This window comes from Lepus europaeus, chromosome 6 (genome assembly GCF_033115175.1).
Source record: "Lepus europaeus isolate LE1 chromosome 6, mLepTim1.pri, whole genome shotgun sequence".
NCBI lineage: Eukaryota > Metazoa > Chordata > Mammalia > Lagomorpha > Leporidae > Lepus > Lepus europaeus.
Genome location: NC_084832.1, coordinates 78,901,585 through 78,923,390, shown reverse-complemented (window position 1 = coordinate 78,923,390; position 21,806 = coordinate 78,901,585). Strand labels below are relative to the sequence as shown.

Genomic DNA, 21,806 nt, shown 5'->3' with positions numbered 1-21,806 from the left:
CTCCTCCAACAGGACAAAAGCAAAAGCTATGTATATATTTCAGCCCTTGGGGGACCAGTTGAAACACTTATCTGTAAATACATTTCATTTTCTGTAATTCAAAAAATTTGTGTTTTTATCTAGATTTGGAGTCCATATGTCTCTTTCTAGTCTCCCATTGATAAACACAGGCACGTAATACTGCTATTAGAACAAATTGCATCTTAGCTTGTATTGTAGATAGCATATTAATCTTGATGATGTTAGTTTTTCTCACCTGTCTCATGAAGTAGTGGCAGAGAATTTATCATTGGCTTTTGACAATCAAAAACAGTGTTCTTGCTGCCTTTTGAAACTGCCTATCATTTAAATTCAGTGTAAAAAAAAAATTCTTCTTCCACCAGACTAGATAAATCCCAGTTTTTTTCTGATATGTAGATAGGGATTGCAAAGATAATTGAAATCTACGGATAATCCCCATGCCTCATTTCAGGTCTTATTTTGTCCTCTTTCCTAATCAAATCCTTTCTAGAGCAAGCAGAGTTTAACGGATTTGAGTTTCACAGTGGCCTCCTTTCCTTAGTACTTCCTGGGGGAATAGCAAATAAATAGAGCTTGAGGTAGTGGGTAGCTGGTGCAACAAGCCACTTTAGCGTTCCTTAAAGTCCGGTCCCAGGCCTTAAATGGTGTAGCTGTTATGGTGCATGTTAGGTGGCCAGCTTAAAGCCTTGAGAAATGTCCTGCACCCACAAACACACTCACATTTATATGTTTGGAGAAGAGTCAAACAACCTCATTCTCACTAATCCCTCTGTTGGAATTCTGATCTCCTTCTTACCATTGTTTGGTGTTTAGTGTTTCTGATTACACCCTGCCTTGAGTTCATTATCATAGTTACTGGCTGTAGCTACATTGTATCCATCATATCCTTTTCCCTCAGGAGATCATACTTTCTTTGAGGATTGGGATTCCTCTTTTATTTATCTTTAATTCCTATTTTTCCTTGGATAAAACTCGATGATAAACAAATCAGGTGCATCTCAGAACCCCTTGGAGTTGTGTCTCCACGTCATCTTGTTTTTCCTGCCCTGCTAACCCAAGAGGCTTGTTCCAGATCAGTGAATGGGTATGAGCACTAGACTGGAACAGGAGGAGCCTGGCCCCTACCCGGCTTTGAGAAAACCACTCAGTGTCACAATACAGTTTCCTCATTTATAAAATGAGAGAGTTGAACTAATTAATGTCCCAGTTCTTCCCACTGCTAACACTCCTTAGTGATTCTACTATTAATGTACTCCCAGCAAGGCATTACCCAGAGGGCTAAATAAATTAAGAAAGACCCAGTGATGTGTCCGTATTAATTTATTGTACACATTTTTGTTGAGCACTCATGAGGGGCTGGATGCACTCTTGTGAGCACTGGAGTTTGTGGTGAGCAGGACTTAGCTCATCCTTAATCTCATAGAACTTTTGTTCTATTGAGATAGGATGATAGTGAACCCATAAACTACACAAGGAAGAGCTGGAAAAGGCTGTGAAAGAAATGACAAGGAGCCGGCGCCGTAGCTCAGTAGGCTAATCCTCCGCCTTGCGGCGCCGGCACACCGGGTTCTAGTCCCGGTTGGGGCACCGATCCTGTCCCGGTTGCCCCTCTTTCAGGCCAGCTCTCTGCTATGGCCCGGGAGTGCAGTGGAGGATGGCCCGAGTTCTTGGGCCCTGCACCCCATGGGAGACCAGGATAAGCACCTGGCTCCTGCCATCGGAACAGCGCGGTGCGCCGGCCCCAGCGCGCCTACCGCGGCGGCCATTGGAGAGTGAACCAAAGGCAAAAAGGAAGACCTTTCTCTCTGTCTCCCTCTACTGTCCACTCTGCCTGTCAAAAAAAAAAAAAAAAAAAGAAATGACAAGGAGCCATCCCTGGGTATTGAGGATGACCATCGGGAACGCCTGTTGGAGGAAGGGTGCATTAGGCTGAGATATGACGTGTAATGGACGTAGGGAGCCAGGCATTGGGTACGTAAAGCCGTGTGGACATGGCAGGACTCTGTGGCTGTAGCTGAGAGCGAGGGAAGCATTGACAGGTGAGAGAGGGAGGTGTCACAGAGTTTGGGGAAGGGATGTCTTTGCAGCATCTGTAGCTCAGAAATGACCCTGTTTGATTAATGTGTCTCCTCTACTCCCTTTCCCCTTCCTCTCCTTCTTCCTTCTCCTCTCCATTCCTTTCTTCTCTTCCTCTCCTTCTGTAAATCTGTATTTTTTAATTAATGCAATTATTGTACATATTTGTGGGGTGCAGTGTGATCATTTGATACAGGTATACAATGTATAATGATCAAATCAGGATAATTGTTACCATTTCCATCTTAGGCATTTATCATTTCTCCGTGTTCTGAGCCTTTGACCTTCTACTTTTTAAAGATTTATTTATTTCACAATCAGAGTTAGAGAAAGAGAAACTGAAAGAGAGAGAGAGAGAGAGAGAGAGAGAGAAACCTTCAGTTTGCTGGTTCAATCCCCAGATGGCCACAACCACCAGTGCTGAACAAAACTGAAGTTTCTTCTGGCTTTCCCATGTGGGTACAGGTGCACAAGAACTGGGGCCATCTTCCACTGCTTTCCCAGGTGCATTAGCAGGGAGCTGGATAGGAAGTGCAGCAGTTGGGACTCGAATTTGCATCAATATGGGATGTGGCACTGCAGGTGGCGGCTTACCCCACTGCAGTACAGCGCTGGCTCCTGAACTTCTCTCTGTTAGTTCTTCATACAGCATATGATAGGTTGTTCTAACTACAGTCACTATTACACTGTAGCACCTGAGAAGAACGGAGTTTAGAGTTCATAACCTATGCATTTTTCTGTGTTCTGAAGTTCTTCTGAAGGGTAATTTATTACCATGCAGGGACTATTGTGGGAGCCTCTGTGGTAAGTTTCATTAAATCAGATAGAATTGAGTTTGCACGTTGATGCACAGTGTTTGAATATCAAGCATTACACAGCAGATCTGGCTGCTAAGCAAAACTGCACAGCCCTATTTCTCAGTCTCTTGAAGCCATGCTCCCTTCTAGTAACATAAAAATTCCCCCAAATTCCTTTAGTCTGTTTCCTAAATAGATTATTGGGACAAACACACATGGTCAGAATGTATTTCCATCGATTCACCCCTGGGTGTTCTGATATAGTCCTCCTGGGGTCAGGGAGTTCCTCAGCTGGGGACTGTTGCTTTCCCATCTCCATCTTAGCAAGCTAAGAAAAACAAACAGCCCATGTTGTGTTAAAAGCAGTGTGAACACTGTGTGAACATTCACCTTTTTGAGCTCCAGTTGGAGAAGATTATTTCACCCAAAGTGCCTATTATGTACTAGGAGCAATCCTAGAAACCACACGGGAAACAAACATCAGAGCTGTTAACCTTCAGCCTAACAAGCCTGTAGTTTCATAAAGGGAATAAGATATACAAGCATAATAAAGAGAAATAGTTAACCCTAATGAGGCAAGAGTTGGAGGTAGCCCTCACTGTCCATGTGTTCCCTATCCATGATTCAACAAATTGTGAATAAAAAATATTCAAAAAGCTATTGCAACTCTGCTGAACACACACAAACTTTTTATTTGTCATTATTCCCTAAGTAAAAGCATAACAACTATTTGCATAGCATTCATAGTCCATTAAGTATTATTAGCAATCAGCCGGCGCCACCTCACTAGGCTAATCCTCTTGCCTGCGGCGCCAGCACCCTGGGTTCTAGTCCCAGTAGGGGCGCCGGATTCTGTCCCGGTTGCTCCTCTTCCAGTCTAGCTCTCTGCTGTGGCCCGGGAGTGCAGTGGAGGATGGCCCAAGGACTGCACCCACATGGGAGACCAGGAGGAAGCACCTGGCTCCTGGCTTCAGATCGGTGCAGCACGCCGGCCACAAGGCGCTGGCTGTAGCGGCCACTTGGGGGGTGAACCAATGGAAAAAGGAAGACCTTTCTCTCTCTCTCTCTCTTCTCTCTCTCTCTCTCTCTCTCTCACTGTCTAAAAAAAAGTATTATTAGCAATCTAGAGATGATTTAAAATATAGGGGAGGATAGACTTAGGCTCTGGGTAAATACTATACCATTCTGTTTTATTTTTAAAGATTTATTTATTTGTAAGGCAGACTGACAGAGAGAAAGAGATTTTTCATCTACTGTTTCACTCTCCAAATGGCCACAATGGCCAGGGCTGGGCCAAGCCAAAGCCGGAAGCTTTAACTTCCATCCATGTCTTCCATGTAGGTAACAGAGGCCCAAGGTAACTTGAGCCATCATCTGCTGCCTTCCCAGGTGCATTAGTGAGGAGCTGGATCAGAAGCAGAGCAGCCAGGAATTGAACCAGTACTCTGGTATGAGATGCTGGCATCACAGGCCATGGCTTACCCTACTGCATCACAATGCTGGACCCCTACATTGTTTTATTTAAGGCACTTGAGCATCTACAGATTTTAGTATTCCCAGAGTTAAGGGGAAACTGGAACCAGTCCGCCCAGATACCGAGGGAGGAAGGTATATACCTGTGATTAAAAAAATACCAATATAGCCAGTGCCGTGGCTCAATAGGCTAATGCTCCACCTGCGGCACTGGCACACCGGGTTCTAGTACCGGTCAGGGTGCCAGATTCTGTCCCGGTTGCCCCTCTTCCAGGCCAGCTCTCTGCTGTGGCCCAGGAGTGCAGTGGAGGATGGCCCAAGTCCTTGGGCCCTGCACCTGCATGGGAGACCAGGAGAAGCACCTGGCTCCTGGCTTTGGATCAGCGCGGTGCGCCAGCCACAGCACACCAGCTGCAGCAGCCACTGGAGGGTGAACCAACGGCAAAGGAAGACCTTTCTCTCTGTCTCTCTCTCACTGTCCACTCTGCCTGTCAAAAAAAATACCAATATAACAGTAACAAAGGGAAAGACCTACAGGTTAAGGACATAAGAGAAATATATAGCTCTTCCTCCAACATTTGGTGTGTATGGGGGAGAGAATTTAGGAGAAAATTCATGGAGGAGATGGCCATTGAGCTGGACTGTGAAGTTCAGATCAAGGAGCTGTTGGGTTGGGAGGGTGACTTTACTGTCAGCTGCATTTCAAGTAGAAGAGTAAAGAGAGGGGCCAGCGCTGTGGTGTAGTGGGTAAAGCCACCACCTGCAGTGCCAGCATCCCACGTGGGCACCAGTTTGAGTCCTGGCTGCTCGGCTTCTGATCTAGTTCTCTGCTATGGCCTAGGAGACCAGTAGAAGATAGCCCAAGTTCTTGGACCCCTGAACCTGAGTGGAAAACCTGGAAGAAGCTTCTGGCTCCTGGCTTTGGATAGGCCCAGCTCTGGCCGTTGCATCCATTTGGGAAGTGAACCAGTGGACGGAAGACCTCTCTCTCTCTCTGCCGCTGTAACTCTGCCTTTCAAATAAACAAATAAACAAATCTTTTTTAAAAGATTTTATTTATTTATTTGAGAGGTAGAGTTACAGACAGTGAAAGGGAGAGACAGAGAGAAAGGTCTTCCCTCCGTTGGTTTACTCTCTAAACGGCCGCAACAACCAGAGCTGCGCCAATCTGAAGAGACGAGCCAGGTGCCTCTTCCTGGTCTCCCATGCAGGTGCAGGGGTCCAGGGACTTGGGCCATCCTCCACTACTTTCCCAGGCCACAGCAAAGAGCGGGATCGGAAGTGGAGCAGCTGGCACTAGAACCGGCGCCCATATGGGATGACGGCACCACAGGTGGAGGATTAACCTACTGCGCCACGGTGCCGCCCCCCCCTCTTTTTTTTTAAAAGAAGAGTGATGAGAATTAAGCCTGGAAACATAGATGTATCCAGCACTTATCAGGCCTTGAAGGACAGGCTAAGAAGTCTGGTGTTAGCCTGCCCTGCAGCCAGGGAGCTCCGGTGCTGTTAGCGCCTGGCCCAGGTAGATCCATGAGCTTCTGTTGATCTGAGAAAACCTTTCCCTCTGTGTTGGACATAACAAACCTGGGTAACAGGAAATTGAAGCCCAGGATGGGTGATGAAGAGATTAAGTCCTGCTATCAATCCATTTCATGATTCATTCAACTGAAAAAAAGTTCTAGGTGAGGCAGTGGAACTGCTATCATGTGTTGTGACCTTGGGAGTGATGAGGATGAGGAGCAGTTGCTGCTGCAGCTGCAAATCCGTGATCCTGATGCTGAGTCTATGATGGGTTTTTAAAAGCATTAGCTATTGGCTGGCGCCGTGGCTCACTAGGCTAATCCTCTGCCTGTGGTACTGGCACCCCGGGTTCTAGTCCCAGTCGGGGCACCGGTTTCTGTCCCAGTTGCCCCTCTTCCAGTCCAGCTCTCTGCTGTGGCCTGGGAAGGCGGTGGAGGATGGCCCAGGTCCTTGGGCCCTGCACCCACATGGGAGACCAGGAGGAAACACCTGGCTCCTGGCTTTGGATCAGCACAGCGCGCTGGCCGCAACACACTGGCTGTAGAGGCCACTTGGGGGGTGAACCAATGGAAAAAGGAAGATCTGTCTCTCTTTCTCTCTCTCTCACTGTCTAACTCTGCCTGTTAAAAAAAAAAAAGCAAGCATTAGCTATTGGTGAACTACGGGTGCTGAGTAAAGTTAGCTGGAGGCCTTATGAGACCATAGGTTGCTATGTAGAACAGGTTGTGTGGTGGGTCCACCTCATTTCCCTTTCTTGATTCACTTTCATCTTCCTTCTTCTCCTTTTGGGGTGAGATATGATGTTAGAATTGTTAACATTTCAGCAACATGGTTGACAAAGTTTCTTTTCTTGCGGCTACAGGGACAGGTGCATAGTGCTGATCAGATGAGGACCTCGTGAACCTATTGTGGGTGATAGCCCTTTGGCACCAGGGGCCTCAGCTTTGAGCCCTGGGCTGCTAACATTGGTGTCAGGGAAGGATAGTCAGGAAGGCACCCTGAGCACTTCAAAGATGGGATGAAATCGGGGCCCAGCGCCGTGGCTCACTGGTTAATTCTCCACCTGTGGCACCTGCATCCCATATGGGCACCGGGTTCTGGTCCCGGATACTCCTCTTCCAGTCCAGCTCTCTGCTGTGGCCCGGGAGGGCAGTGGAGGATGGCCCCTGCACCTGCAAGGGAGACCAGGAAGAAGCACCTGGCTCCTGGCTTCAGATCAGCGCAGTGCCGGCCGTGGTGGCCATTTGGGGAGTGAATCAACAGAAGGAAGACCTTTCTCTCTCTCTCTCACTGTCTATAACTCTACCTATAAAAAAAAGATGGGTTGAAATCAGAGTGGACTGCAAATATTTGGGATGGAAAAATGAAGGATGGACCCCAAAAGTTTGAAGACAGCAAAGCACAATGCACTGAGACCAGCAAGATGAAGTTTGAGAGGTGAATTCTCCTGGTCCTCCCCAAAGGTGCTAGTAGCCAGTTTACAAATGCCAAGCATTGAATACTAGTGTAGTTTAGGATAAGTTCTATGCTACAGGTCGAACATCTCTAACCTAGAAGTCTGAAAGCCGAAAGGCCCCAGAGTACAAAACTCTTTTGGTGTCCCCAAAAATTATTTCAGATTTCAGATTTTTGGATTAGAAATGCTCAACTGCTAAAATCTGTGCCAATATTCCAAGATCCAACAAACTCTGAAATCTGAACCCTTGAGCTCCCAAGCATTGTGGATAAGGGATACTCACTCACCGTCCTTTGGCACTTTAATTGAGGATGTGGAATGAGCACAGCAACTGACATGGCCAGGAAGAGGTGTCTCAGGGTGTGTGGTTATGAGTGCTACTAGCAGAATGAAGCCTTGCTTCCCCATGACTCTAGATGATGCAGTTGGAAAGGTAGAGTTGTGGGCAGCTCCGAGCCAGTGGCTGCAGAGATCGGGCCTCTGGGTTCTCTTGTGTGGGGGCTTAGTGGGAAGCTGCTGAGGCTGGGGAGTCTTTGTCCCCAACACTTGGGGGAATCTGGGTTCTCCATGAGGAGAAGGACGGTTTGGGCAGGAGAGCATGCAGCTGTGTGCAGAGAGCTGAGAGTGGTCCTGTGGAAGAAGGATTGCCTCACTCTGCTGGAAGGAGGCTGGGCCCAGGGGTGGTGGGGAGGGCTGGTGAATTTCCTGGCCCTAGCTGCCCAAGAAAAGAATTAGACTACTAGGCATCAGATGGGGTATAAACCTAGGAAACAGTTACATTTCTTCAGATCTTGGACTTAACTAATGAATGTTTTTTTCAAGATAAAATGCCATTTCCTGCTAAGGCCACCACTCATGGCATTTTTATAATCGTGGAGCTAAAGCACGTGACAGTGAATGCCTTTTCTCCAGGAAAATGCAACGTAACTGGGGGTTCACACAGTTGGTCCATGTGTTTGCATATTTTCGTTACACACAATCCAGAATTATGAGCTTGAACTTTCAAACTGTTCATCCTAGCAGAGGAACTTGGGTTGAGCTCTGGATTCAGAAAATGTCTCTTATTTACATTTACTTTCTAAGTCTCCTGGCAGGGTGATGGTGCGCAGGGAGGTGTGAAGTCACACAAAGAGACAAGAAAGCAGGAGACAGCAATGCAATACTGCTGCATGTAGTTGAACAAGGCTTTAAATTTGCTTCTCTGTCACTGGTGAGCCTTCTGTCCTACTTTGGCTTCTGCGTTTGCTTCTGTGTTCTGTTCCTACAGTGGTGCCTGTTGCTTGTCTTCTTCCCGCACGAGCTCCAGGTTTCACCCATCAGCAGCTGTTTCTCACAGCTTCCACTTTACATCTCTATCCCTGTTCCTTCGTGTCTTAGCTGGGTGACATTGGGAGTGTCACTTCTCTGTGCCTTCATTTCCTTAAATGCAGAGAAAGAAAAAAGTGAGGGATGTTGAGACCTATCTCTGGAGGTCATTGCAAACCTTAAGTCACTTAATTTAATTAAAATTCCAGATAAAATAAGGAGCCAGCATTTAGCCTAGTGGTTAAGGCACCTGTGTCCTATATTCTAGTACCTGGGTTCAATTCTCAGCTCTGGTTCCTGACTCTAGTTCTGATTGGTGGTTAAGATGCCCATATCCCATAGTGGAACACCAGAGTTTGATTCCTAGCTCTGGCTCTGATCCCAGCTTCCTGGTAATGTAGACCCTGGGAGACAGTGGTGCTGGCTTAAATAGCTGGGCTCCTGCCATCCATGTGGGTGACCTGGGTTGAGTTCCAGTCCCTGCCCCAGCCCAGTCCCTGCTACTGCAGGCATTTGGGCAAATGGACCAGTGGGTGGGAGTTCTCTCTCTCAAATAAATTTTTGAAAAGTTAAAAACAGATTAAATGAAATTAATTACAATAGTGTAATTATGAGTTAAAATTAAATATACAAATCTGTGTAACTGCTGAACCCCTAGAAATTTCTGACTTTCCACCCTCCCACCCCTGAGCAGTAGTCACTGTTTGTGGTGCCGATTGTGTTCCTGCTTGCTGAGCAGTTTCTCTGCTTCTCCCAGGCTTGACCATTCAAGACCCACATTTGTGGCATGTCTTGCCCTCCTTGACCTGCTGGGCCACCTCTTTTCCAGCCCAGAGAGCACAGCGGTGGGGTAAACGGCTGTCATGTTGATTTGCCTGCAAGCTTTGTATTTGTCTACAGAGGACGTGCGTGCGTGTCTTCAAGGAAAACACTTTTGACATTGAATGAAGAAAGCAAGAGGGCTCTGTTGAAAATCTCCTGTTTGTCAGGAAATCAAGGCAGGGGCCTGGGTGCCAGCTCGTGGTGGAGGGCTTTACTGGGGTCAGGCTGAACCTAGGGTTGTGCTGGTTTAATAAAGACAGGCATGGGAGAAGAAGGAGAAGGAAGGGGAGGGAGTGGGAAGGATGTGTCCTGTGAGTGAGAGGTGGAAAAGACAGAAAAGCAGCATGACAGGGCGTGAGGGAGGCACCAGAACACACGTGCTTTTCCCCAATGTCACTTAAACACAAGGATAGAAATATCTAGACCAGGATGGACATGTGCCTTGGGGTGAGGGGGAAGAAAGGACAAATAAATTGGGGGGGACCTGAACAAAAAAAAGCTTATAGGAAATGATCTCATTTAGGTAATGAATAGATGCTGACATATAGAGGCAAAGGAAATGAGAGAAAAAGGGAACATATCATTTGAGTTTTTAGGAATGCCCATGGTGAATTTTAAAGTAAAAAGTTAAATTGGGGAGATAGGGGCTGGCAGGGAGAGGGACACGGGAGGAGGCTCTGCAGGATAGTGAGGACCTTCAGTCCTCAGGGCTGGCCGAGGGCTATTGGGTGTTCCCTACACATGTACCCACCCCCATGCATGGGAGAAAAGTTCCAGGATGCCCAGCAGATGCCTGAACCCCAGGGCAATACCAAACCCTGCATGTGAGTATACATACATAGTTTAGTTTGTACGTTAGGTACAGTAAGAGATTAGCAACAGCAGTAGGAAAATGGAGCACCTGCATTAATGTACTGTAGTAGAAGCCTCGTGAATGTGGTCCTTCTGTCCTCTTGCTCAGAACTCCTCATGCTGTTCGCTCAGGAAGCACTTGGTACTTCTCTTTGGCATAGCTCACACAGCATCACCACTTGTGTGCTCAGAAGCCATTATTCAATAAAGTAAGGGTTTCTCAAGCACAAGCAGGTGACACTGTTACCGGAGAATGGAGGGTTCTTGTTTTCGTGCAAGAAAGAATTCAGGTGTGAGACAGAGTAGTGGAAAGTAAAAAGTAGCGAAGTTTATTAAGGTAGGGACATTCCCAAGAACGGATGGGCACCTCTCCAGACAGGACCTGAGAGAGAGTGCAGTCGCTCGGGCGGGGGGAAGAAGCGAGGTTACATGGTTGAGTGGAGAGATTACACCTGGCCAGACCAGGCAGGTGGCTCAGCAGAGAGGCAGAGGGCTGAGCACGCAGTCCGGTTGAGGCCGGGGTTGTTGGGGGGCGGGGTGTTTAAGGAGATGGGTCTTTGTCTTCACATATCTCTTCCTGAAACAAAGGATTTTATGGCTGTAAATATTAAGAAGCTCCTATCTGAGTTTTCCCTTGAAGGTTTCAGACAGGAGGAAGCCTAGCTGGCGCCATCCTGGGTTCAGAGGAAGGGTGAGCAGGACCCCATAGAGAATGGGGATCCAGAGCAGGGTATCTGAAATGCAGATACTGGGCTGCATCTGGGAGATTGTGGAAGATTTGTCAGGCAGAAGGGGCGGGGACCTCCACCTGGCAGGTTATCAGGTAGAAGGGGGCAGGGCAGGATGTGAATGCGGGGCTGCCCCTGAAACATTATCGGGATGACTTTGAGATGTAGATGCATATGCTGGATATAGGCGTCTTCTCTTTAGGCCTGTCATACACACATAAGCTCATATCTAACTTCCTACCTAACAACACCATGACCCCAAGATGGCTACTAAGGGTCTCCGGGGTGGGCAGCAGACAAATAGGCAGTGTGGGCACAAGGACAAAGGGAGACTTCATTCCCTGGGCAGGGTGGAGAGAGACTGCAGGGTTGCACCAGCCCACTCTGAAGGGCACATAGCTTAAATGTGATGAATGCTTTGTGTCTGGAATTTTCTATGACATCATTGACTACAGGTGACTGACACCTCAGAACGTGAAGCTGTGGAAAGGGGGGTACTCCTGTGTTATTCTGCTTTAGAACACATAAAAATGTGCTTTCTTTTTGACTGTGGAGCAATGTTGAAGAATAAGGAAGGGAGTGGAATCAGGTAGCCATGCCACTGGGTGACCTGTTTCAGTGGAAACAGCAGCAGCCTCTTGTGTAATGCATGTGTCTTTCTTATGAAAGAGGAGGAACGTGTGAGAACAATTACCCGTGTCTCCCCAGTGGAGGAGTTAGTGTTGGGGCAGAACCTTGTCATTGTCAAACTCCCCCATCCTCAGCGCCTGATAACCTGCAGTCATAGTAGTGGGTGAGGTAATTTTGGCCACACATTGGACCATTTAGTGATATTTGTGAGTCTATTTTAACAGAAAAGTGAATATTGTGTTGGATTTTACACTCTGGGAAGGCAGAAATGATGCGGATCTTCCTCATCATGTATTCATGCTACAAAAATGCAGTAAATGCCTAGGTATTGAATGGTGTTTATTTTCCATGTCTAGAACATCCGGAAGTCTTTTTGTTAAATTCGGCAAAATAAACATATAAGAGATTGAGAAGGTAATCACACACCTAGTCTATTCTGGCAGACCAGGGGTCTTCCTAGAGGAAGTGATAACCAGACTGCAAACTAAAGAATATAAAGGAGTTAGTTGGGTGAGGTTGGGGGAGGATTCTATGTGCTATGCAGGCAAAAGAGTATGTGAAAAGGCCCTGAGGTGGGGAGAGAAAAACAAGTTAATGTGAGGAATGAGGCCAGTGTGGCTGCAGTGTGGTGAGGATGAGATCAGACAGGTATGCAGGGCTGGAGCAGGGGACAAAATGAACTGTCAACCACACCTTTGTATTTCGAAAATTTCAAACCTGTAGAAAAGTTACAGATGTAACAAAATCAATTAGCTAGATTTTCAAATGGTTACCATTTTGCCAGTTTCATTCTCTCTCTTTTACACACACACAGAGTTTTATTTTGTTTTTGATGAATTACTTGAGACTAAGTTACAAAAATCACATCGTTACCCAGAATTCTACATCATGAGTCTTTACCCAGAAGAAAGATAATTTCTGCATAAAAATAGTCCTATTACACACCCAAGAAAATTGATATTGATAGAACACCTTTGCCTAATGTACAGCCCATGCTTAAATTTCTAATTGTCCCAATATTGTCCTTTGCTTATTTAAAAAAAAAAGAAGTCCAGGACGCATTCACTAGCATTTGGGGGCCAGGTAGGTGGTTATTTTGTGAAGCACCCCTCAGTTGAATTGTGATGATTTTCTCATGATTGTGCTGAGGCTGAGCATTTAAGGCAAGAACACTGCCCCAGCGAGGCGTGGCTCTGAGGACTGACTATGACGTCAGCCACCATGATGTCGCTTTCCACACCTGGAGAGGTTGAATTTCATTACTTGGATAAGGTGCTCTCCACCAGATTTCTCCACTGTTAAAACAAAACTTGGCTTTTGCAAGAAATAAGGTAATCTGGGAATGAGACTGTAAGGTTCTGTGAATATCTTGCTCCCCAAAGATCTTTTGTCCAATGTTTTTCTGCCCACTGGTGACCACCACCCAACTGTTACTCCAGTGATTACAAACTAGTGATTTTTCTATTTCAATTTATTTTTTCCTCTGTCAGTTGATAACCTTCGGTGAAGAAAAGAGACTCCCGTTCACTTCAACCCTTTGTAATCATTATCAAGGTCAGGTTGGACTTGTGCATCTTTAAAACTGCAAGTTAGAATTTAATATGCATTTATTATCCATTTGGAACACTCCATATTTGGCTGCAAGAGCCCCTATCTAAAAGGACTGGGAGAGAAACATGGAAGGAATGACATATCGTAGGGAGGTGCCGAGTACCTCTGCGTATCTCCCATGCTGTTCTCTCCTAAGACTGTGTATCTGTCACTCCAACATAAATCTGGTCTTCTCTCTCTCTAGGTCTCATGGAGTCACTGGTGCTCACTCAGTGGGAACCTAACAGAGGAATCGCCCTGCTCCAGACGAACACGATGCTTGAGTTTAAAACTGTCGTGAACACAGTGAGAGCAGTGTCGCAATGTAACCACGTCTCGGAGGAACTAGCTCCTTGAGATTCTCCTGCCCACTGCGCTTGGTTCGGTGGAAGCCCCTCCTGCTGAGTGGGGCCACATGGCCAGCAGCCGCCGCTGAAGGGCTGACAATGAGCGTCCCAGTGGCTCCCAAGAAGCCGTCTTACACTCCGTTGCGGGACGGCAGAAACGGCACAAAAAATAACGAGGGTCTCCTGAGTCTAGGGGACCCCAATGCCAATCCCATCATGTTGGGGGTCAGCTGCTCACAGGAGGAGCCTGAGACTCGGCAGGGCCTGGCCGAGGAGACGGGAAGTGCACATTCGAATGAGCAGGAACGCCGAGCCCAATTCCAGAAGGAGCTTCTGCAACTTCAGGGCTTTGGGAAAGGACCCCAGGCTGGTTCTGCCGGCCGGAGAGATCTTTACCTTCCTCCGGCCCTTCAGCAGGAACTAAGCGATGCGCCTGTGCAGGGGAGCAGCCCGGATCTCCTGCAGGTCCCGTGCAGCGTTCGGGGGCCGAGTCCGTCAAGTTGGAGGGGTTTGATGGGTGAGGTGGGTCCGGAGAGTCTGGCTAAAAGGGATGCAGAAATCGCCCGGCCTGTGCCCAAGGACAAATTGGCCAAGACCCTTGACAACGAGGAGTTGAGAAGACACTGTCTGGGAAGGGCCAGTGGCTCTGGGAGCCTCACTCTGCAGCACACACAGTCTGCTCGGCTGCCTGTCCCTGAGGCCCGGGCTCCTGTGTCTGAGCGCGGGGAGGGGCTGCATGGGATACTGATGGACCCCTGCCCCAGGGCAGCCTCTCCTCCCGCTGCCAGTACCTCCGAGGGAAAGAGTGTGCGTCCTCCTAAACCATCTACCTCAGAAGCCAAGGAGCCCGCCCTCTCTGAGACCCAGAAGGAGGGCGCCCAAGTCCTGAATGTTTGCAACGAGCACATGCCACGTTCTGCCCACCTGGAGCCTGCTCTCCTCTCAACCTCAGCGGCAAAGGAAACCCTGAGTAAATCAGAAGCACAATTAGGGCAGGGAAACGGGGAGCCCAAGCCGGAGCTGAAATCCACTCATGCCATGGCTGGACAGGAGTTAAAGGCGAGCCAGACAGGGGGCCTGGGATGTGACAAGGACCTGAAGGGACCGTGCAGGGAAGCACAGAAGGAAGCCACCGGTGGAGCTGGTGGTCTCTCCAGCAGCAGCCTGCACCATGTTGGGGTGGGAGGAGGCAGTGGCGAGGAGAAGACAGGGGCCACCCTGAATGAGGAGGGCTCTCTCTATACCAACCCTGCTTCCTTGGAAGCCACCGAGAGTCAGCACACTGGCAAAAGCTCCCCAGATGCAGGTGGGACCCTGGGTGAAAGGGTATCCAGCAACTCTGCCCCAGGGGACGGCCATGTAGGTTTTACTCCTAAGGATCACATGGACAGGCAATTCCTGGGCATCAGTGAGGAGAAGAGGAGGCTGGCCAGTGGGAACAAGGCCAGTGCCGTGGTGCTGGCATCAGACTCTTTCCTGGGAGCAAGCACACCTGCAGGCCTGGAGTGCCTGGACCCTCAAAATGGCCATTCAGAAGCAGCGGAAAGCAAAGGGATCACTCCAGCGATGGCAGAAAGTGGGAATCTTCTAGAAAATGCAGCTAGAGCTGAAATCCCCCCGGTGGGAGCAGATTCAATTCCCAACATGCCAGCACCCCCACACCCAGAGACAACTGTGAACGTGACCCACCAGCCTCCACCACCCAGCAGCAGTGTTCAGGAGCTCGGCGTGTTCCGTGTGGACACGGGGTCATCCTCGGCAGCCCCACCCGCCACCGACAGGGCGGAGTTGTTGGACACATCCCCAAAAGTGCCTGACAAGGACACCTGCCCCAGGGGGATCCCCAAGCCTGTCCTCACGCAATCCAAGGATGCAGCTTCCTTGCAGGAGGGTGTGGAGAACCATCAGGCTGATAAGACAGAAGAAAGGACAGAAACCAAGCCCCTCCTCATGCCCAAGCCGAAGCACGTGAGGCCCAAGATCATCACGTACATCCGGAGGAACCCTCAGGCCCTGGGCCAGGTGGACACTTCCCTGGTTCCCATGGGGCTCCCATATGCCCCGCCCACGTGTAGCGTGCCTCTTCCCCAAGAAGAGAAGGCAGCGAGTGGTGACCTCAAGCCATCCGCCAACCTCTATGAGAAGTTCAAGCCCGACTTGCAGAAGCCACGGGTCTTCAGTTCTGGGTTGATGGTGTCTGGGATCAAGCCCCCAGGACATCACTTCAGTCAAATGGGTGAAAAGTTTTTGCAGGAGGTAAGAGACTCTGACTGTGATACCATCTGTAGCTCAGGCATCCTAACCTGTGCTACATGTCTTTGAAGACTTGTGAAAACAAACTGTTCTGAGACAATTTCATGGCTTTGCAAATACACATGTGCAGAAATGGATGTTTTTGGCTAGAAAAATGGGCAATTTAAAAAAAATTATTTGAGAGGGAAAAGAAGAGAGGAGGGGGAAGGAAAAGGAGAGAGAGAGAGGGAGGGAGAGAGAGATCACTTCTGCTGGTTCACTTCCCAAGTCTCTGCAGCAGCCAGGGCTGGGCCTGGCCAAAGCTAAGAGCTGGGAACTCAGTCTGGATCTCCCCCATGGGTAGCAGAGGGATCCTGGTACTTGAGCCATGTTACTGCCTACCAGGGTCTGCATGAGCAGGAAGCAGGAACTGGGACCAGAGCCCAGGCATTCTAGTGTGGAAAACAGGCATCCCAACTGGCATCTGAACTGCTATACCAAATGCCCATCCTGAAATGGACATTTTGGGCTAGAAGAGTTTGATGGTTGTACTGAGGTGGACTCAACATCCAAGGAGACCGTTTAAATGTCACTCGATAGGATGCATATGAAATGAGAATAGGTATGCATTTAAATGGGCTTGCATGTTGAAATAAATGAGCACAGTTCCTTCACCCAGGTCAAGGAAGATGGAATCCAAAATAAACGTGTTAATTCAAAATGATTGAACCTCCCATGGAGAGTGTTTTTAGGGGGAGAATCTCATATTCATGCATGGGAAGGACATAGCAGAAAACAAGGTGTTCAGCATGAGCTCGATGTTTCAAGTGAAAATAACAATTAGAGCTTTTAGGTGAGTGCTTGGTGGCTCCCATTGGGTAGTCCCTGGTCTTGGTCAGTCTTCACGGGTCCCTGTAACAACTCCCTGGAAGTTGGAGCTGCAGGTTTTATCACTGTACAGACGAAGAAAGAGTTGGAGAGTTTTAAGTCACCATGTAGGGTACCACAAACAAGGACGGCACTGGGCTCCTTACTCAGGCCTTACAGTTCAGCCTGCACTGTGCTGCCCCATCAGTGCAGGGGGCAGTGGCTGCTCCCAACACAGTGTCCTCAAGGCAGCCAGAGTGAGCAGCTACAAGAAGGCTAGGTCAGGTTGTCCTCTCCTAACCACGATGCAGGGCTGCCCAGGTCACTTGGAACACAATCCTGGAGGTGTAGGATGGCTCCTCCCTTAGGATGTGTGCCCAGTGTGGCTCCATTTCCCACCCGCATTACTCTACTCTCCCTCTGCTGCCTCAGGACTTTTGCACCCCCCCCCCCGCCCCAGTTATCTGCATGGCTCTCTCCCTTACTTTCTTTAGATTGTTTTTAAGATTTATTTGTTTATTTGAAAGTCAAATTTATACAGAGAGAGAAGGAGATGTAGAGAGAGAGAAAGGTCTTCCATCCTCTGGCTCACTCCCCAGATGACCACAATAGCTGGAGCTGCACCGATCCAAAGCCAGGAGCTTCTTCCCAGTCTCCCACATGGACGCAGGGGCCCAAGGACTTAAGCCATCTTCCACTGCTTTCCCAGGACATAGCAGAGAGCTGGATCAGAAGTGGAGCAGCCGGGTCTTTAACTGGCTCCTATATGGGATGCCAGCACTGCAGGCAGTGGCTTTACCCACTATGCTACAGTGCCGGCCCCTACTTTCTTTAGATTTGCGTTCAAGGGTTGCATCCCTGGAGAAGCCACCATGTTCCCTCTGATTCCACTTCTCTGATTTATTTCTTCCTAGCACATACATGCAGGAGTGGGAACTCTTTACAATTCTTGTCTCTGCTGTTTAGAACAATGCATGGTACAAATATGCACTGGACAAATGCTGAATGGCAGCTGAGTTATGAACTCCATGTATGTTGGATCCAAACAAAGGTAGACCAAAGCTAGAGATGGAACAGCTGAGTCCAGAGTGGAACTCTGGCTTGATTGGACGCACCGGCTTATATAAAGACTGTGTTGATCACAGGAGACATCAGATGTAGCACAGAGAGAAGGGCGAATCTGTTCTCAGCAGGAGGCCCCTACCAGGGTGGTTACTGACCAGGCGTCCCAGCAAGCTGACCACCTGGGCCTGGCCCATAGGATGAATCACAGGGCTCGCTCCCTGTCTTCTGATTCCAGCCTTGTCCAGCAGGCACTGGTTGTAACTGCTTCCAGCCTCTGGTATCCAGAGACTGGAGGCTGAGCTGAGAAGTCAGGAGTCCCATGTCTTGGGCAGGGGTTTGTCTTGCTGTGCGGGGCTGCACAGCCTCTTGTTTGTAGATGGACTTCTTGGCTTGTGGCATGTTCTGGCTGGAAGATATTTAATGTGGGCTAAGAGGTGGCACACACACACACACACACCCCACCAAAGTGGACAAATGGCTATTCTGGTATTAGACATTTGTGTCTTGAGTTTGGTTAAGATGAGGCATGCTCACATCTCCAAACACTCATCTTCCTGGGGCTCGGGGGCTCAGAGCCAGGCTCAGGTGCTGGGCTCTCCTCCCCCACGAGGCCAGTGGGAGCTGACTCTGTCCCAGGACACAGCTGCCGAAGCTTGTTAGATCAATGAGGGGACCTTCTTTTCCCCAAAGGAACACCACAGAAGATCCTAGCAGAGAGCTGCATTTTTCTTCACAGAGACATATGCTTGAGGGAAAGTTGATTTGGAGAGGTAGGGAAAAAATAATCCCATTTTTGTTGCCTAGAATTCTCTCTCTGTGACCTTATTTGTTTTTCTGCTTGTATTTCTTTTCTGTGTTGCTTCTGCTCCCTTCATGAATAATTTCTATATTATAAGCATATTTTCCCCAAACTTTTTCCTCTCTTTTCTCCTCTGGAAGCCATGCCAAGTCTCCAGGAGATGAGATTGTGAGAGTGTCGTGTTGTATTCATGGTACTGAGGATCCTAGAGAGACCCCATTGTGGTGCCAGCATCACAGCCCCGTGGGGGTCACTTTTTGCTGTGTTCAGAGCATCTGAGAAGCCCTTGTAAGGCCCTTGTGAGATAGAGCAGGGAGCCCCGATGCTGTGCTAATTTCCATGGTAACCTGCGTTAATCAAAAGTAGCAAACGGTCTGGCCCCTGGCCATGTGCTCCTTCTGCTGTGACTCGATGTGGCCCAGTGAGTCCCTCGCCTGGGTTCAGGCTCTGTCCAGGCTCTGACCCAAAAGCCACCCATCCCACAACCCCATCAACATGCGCCGCCTGAGCACTCCATGAGGTGGCTTCAGTCTCCATCCAGGAGAGCACTCAAGCTGACCAGTTACAACAGAAAGACTTGTCAGTTACACAAGCCATACATTTTTTTAATAAAAAGTGAAAACCAAGGCAAGTTCAGACTCTTGCATGTTATTGCAGATCCCTGCTGATGGAGATAGCATGGACAGAAGTGGAGAAATCGGGAATGAGAGTGACAGCCTCCTTGGCTTGCAGGTGCAGCACAGATGTTCTGGGCTGTTGCATGCCAGGGGATATGGTGGGCACACTCCCTCCCACTGATGATAGGGGAGAAGATGGTGAGGGGAGGAGGGAAGAGGGGAGCCACGGAGGAGAGCAAAGGAGGTGTGTGCTGTCCATGTGCAGGTGTGTGATGCAGGGCCCGTCCTGTCCCCTCTCCCTCGCACCACCTCATCCCTGAGGGGCACTGCCTTAATCAGGATTCCCCAGAGAAACAGAATCAGTAGGAGGCAGAGGTCTGTACACATCCCTGCACATACACACTGCTCCCATACAGAGAGAGATGGGTCGATTGATTGTAAGGAGTCGGCTCCCCTGATTGCTAAGGGTGGCAATACATGCTCTGCTGGGTAGGCCAGTCCAGCAGCGTGGACACCCAGGGAGCAGTGGCTGAACTTCCTTCTTCCTCCAGGGAAATCAGCCTGCGTTTTCACTAAGACTGTGCACTGATTAGAAGAGGCTCATCTACATTATGGAAGGTAGTCTGCTTTATTGAGGGTCTGCTGAGTTAAGTGTTGATATCATCTTTTAAAAAATACCTTCACAGGCCGGCGCCGTGGCTCACTAGGCTAATCCTCCGCCTGCAGCGTTGGCACCCCGGGTTCTAGTCCCGGTTGGGGTGCCGGATTCTATCCCGGTTGCCCCTCTTCCAGGCCAGCTCTCTGCTATGGCCCGGGAAGGCAGTGGAGGATGGCCCAAGTCCTTGGGCCCTGCACCTGCATGGGGAGACCAGGGGAAGCACCCGGCTCCTGGCTTCGGATCAGTGTGGTGCGCTGGCCACAGCACACCAGCCGTGGCGGCCATTTGGGGGTGAACCAACAGAAAAAAGAAAGACCTTTCTCTGTCTCTCTCTCACTGTCCACTCTGCCTGTCCAAAAAAAAAAAAAATACCTTCACAGCAACTTGTGGGGCAAGGATTGATGGAACATCTGGGTGCTGTGGCTCTGCTGAGCTGACTCCTAACACTGCCGGCTACAGGCGCCCTGTCCCCAGAAGCTCTCCCCCTATCTGCTCAGCACATGGGCCGGGGGGAAACAGGACGGGGTGCGTGAAAAGAGGGGTGAGCCAGTAAGAGTTATTTGTGTGTATGTGTGTGAACCTTGGTTTTAGGAGTGCCTTTGAAATCCTAGGATTCTTTTGTTTGCATTCAAAATTCCTTTTCCAAAAGTACTCCACGGGAGGGGGAGGGGAAGGGGAAGTAAGAAGAGGAGAGGGAGGTGGGCACCTGTTGATGTTTGTGACTGTGCTGTGTTATTTGTTATGTTCTGTCAAAAAACATGAAAGGAAAGGGCCGGCGCTGTGGCTCACTAGGCTAATCCTCCGCCTGCAGCGCCGGCACCCCGGGTTCTAGTCCTGGCTGGGGCGCCAGATTCTGTCCCAGTTGCTCCTCTTCCAGTCCAGCTCTCTGCCTGTGGCCCAGGAAGGTAGTGGAGGATGGCCCAAATCCTTGGGCCCTGCATCCGATTGGGAGACCAGGAGGAAGCACCTGGCTCCTGGCTTCGGATCAGCACAGCGTGCCCGCAGTAGCGGCCATTTAGGGGGGTGAACCAACGGAAAAAGGAAGACCTTCTCTCTGTCTCTCTCTCTCACTGTCTAACTCTGCCTGTCAGAAATAAATAAATAAATAAACAAAAACATGAAAGAAAAGAGCGTGAAGCTTTTTGTAAATTCCCTTTTAAGTTAGCAATGCATGAACTAGGCACCGAGGCGTCCTTTCTGCCTTTTAAAATAATTAGTTACCTCTCCAGAAACAAATGACCTGACAAAATGACAGGTATTGGAGTTGCTGAAGTCATTGATGGCACTGTTGAGCAAGAGAGTAGAGGGGTTTGGAACCCTGAAAAACCATCCCATTTTGAAGAATGGAGTCATTACTGAGACCAGCCTACTGTAATCCTGACAGCCTGACTGATGTAGATTGGGAATGATACTTATTTCTTCATGACAGTACCTGCTCAAGGCCATGAGCAGTGGCACCTGACATTTAGAAACTAAAATTAAAAAAAAAATAGAGGTCTTGACTATGAGAGAAAGCTGGGGAGCAGGAGTTTAACCTGGCAATTAAGATACCTCTGTCCCACGTCGGAGTACCTGGATTCTATTCCTAACTCCAGTTTCTTGCCGGTGCAGGCCCTGGGAGGCAGCAGGTGATGGCTCAAGTACTGGGGTCTCTGCTACTCATGTGGAACACCTGGACTGAGTTCCTATCTCTCAGCCCGTGGGGGCTGCGGGCATTTCAGGAGTTGACCAGCAATTGGGAGTGCTTTCTCTCGATCTCACATTCTCTGCTGCTGTCTCTGTGTCTCAAATAAATAAATAAATATTTGAAAAAAGAGGAAAGCTAGAGATTGATAGTGCGAGGGGGGAGGTAGAGAACCGTGAAACACCTTGTTTCAGCGTGCAGATGTGGAACGTTCCTTCACAGGAATGTAATTTGCCACAACCGGATCCCGTAGGTCTGCTGGGACA

At 48.9% G+C, this 21,806-nt stretch overlaps 1 protein-coding gene across 2 annotated transcripts in view; it reads left to right on the top strand.

The window, feature by feature from the left end:
• The first annotated feature begins 13,717 nt into the window (after window positions 1–13,717).
• MTUS2 (microtubule associated scaffold protein 2) overlaps window positions 13,718–21,806 on the top strand; it is a 443,786-nt gene continuing 435,697 nt past the window's right edge. For both annotated transcript variants that reach the window (XM_062195381.1, XM_062195382.1), the window contains exon 1: window positions 13,718–15,874. In XM_062195381.1, coding sequence (XP_062051365.1) covers window positions 13,718–15,874 — 2,157 coding nt within the window. The remainder of the gene's footprint in view (window positions 15,875–21,806) is intronic.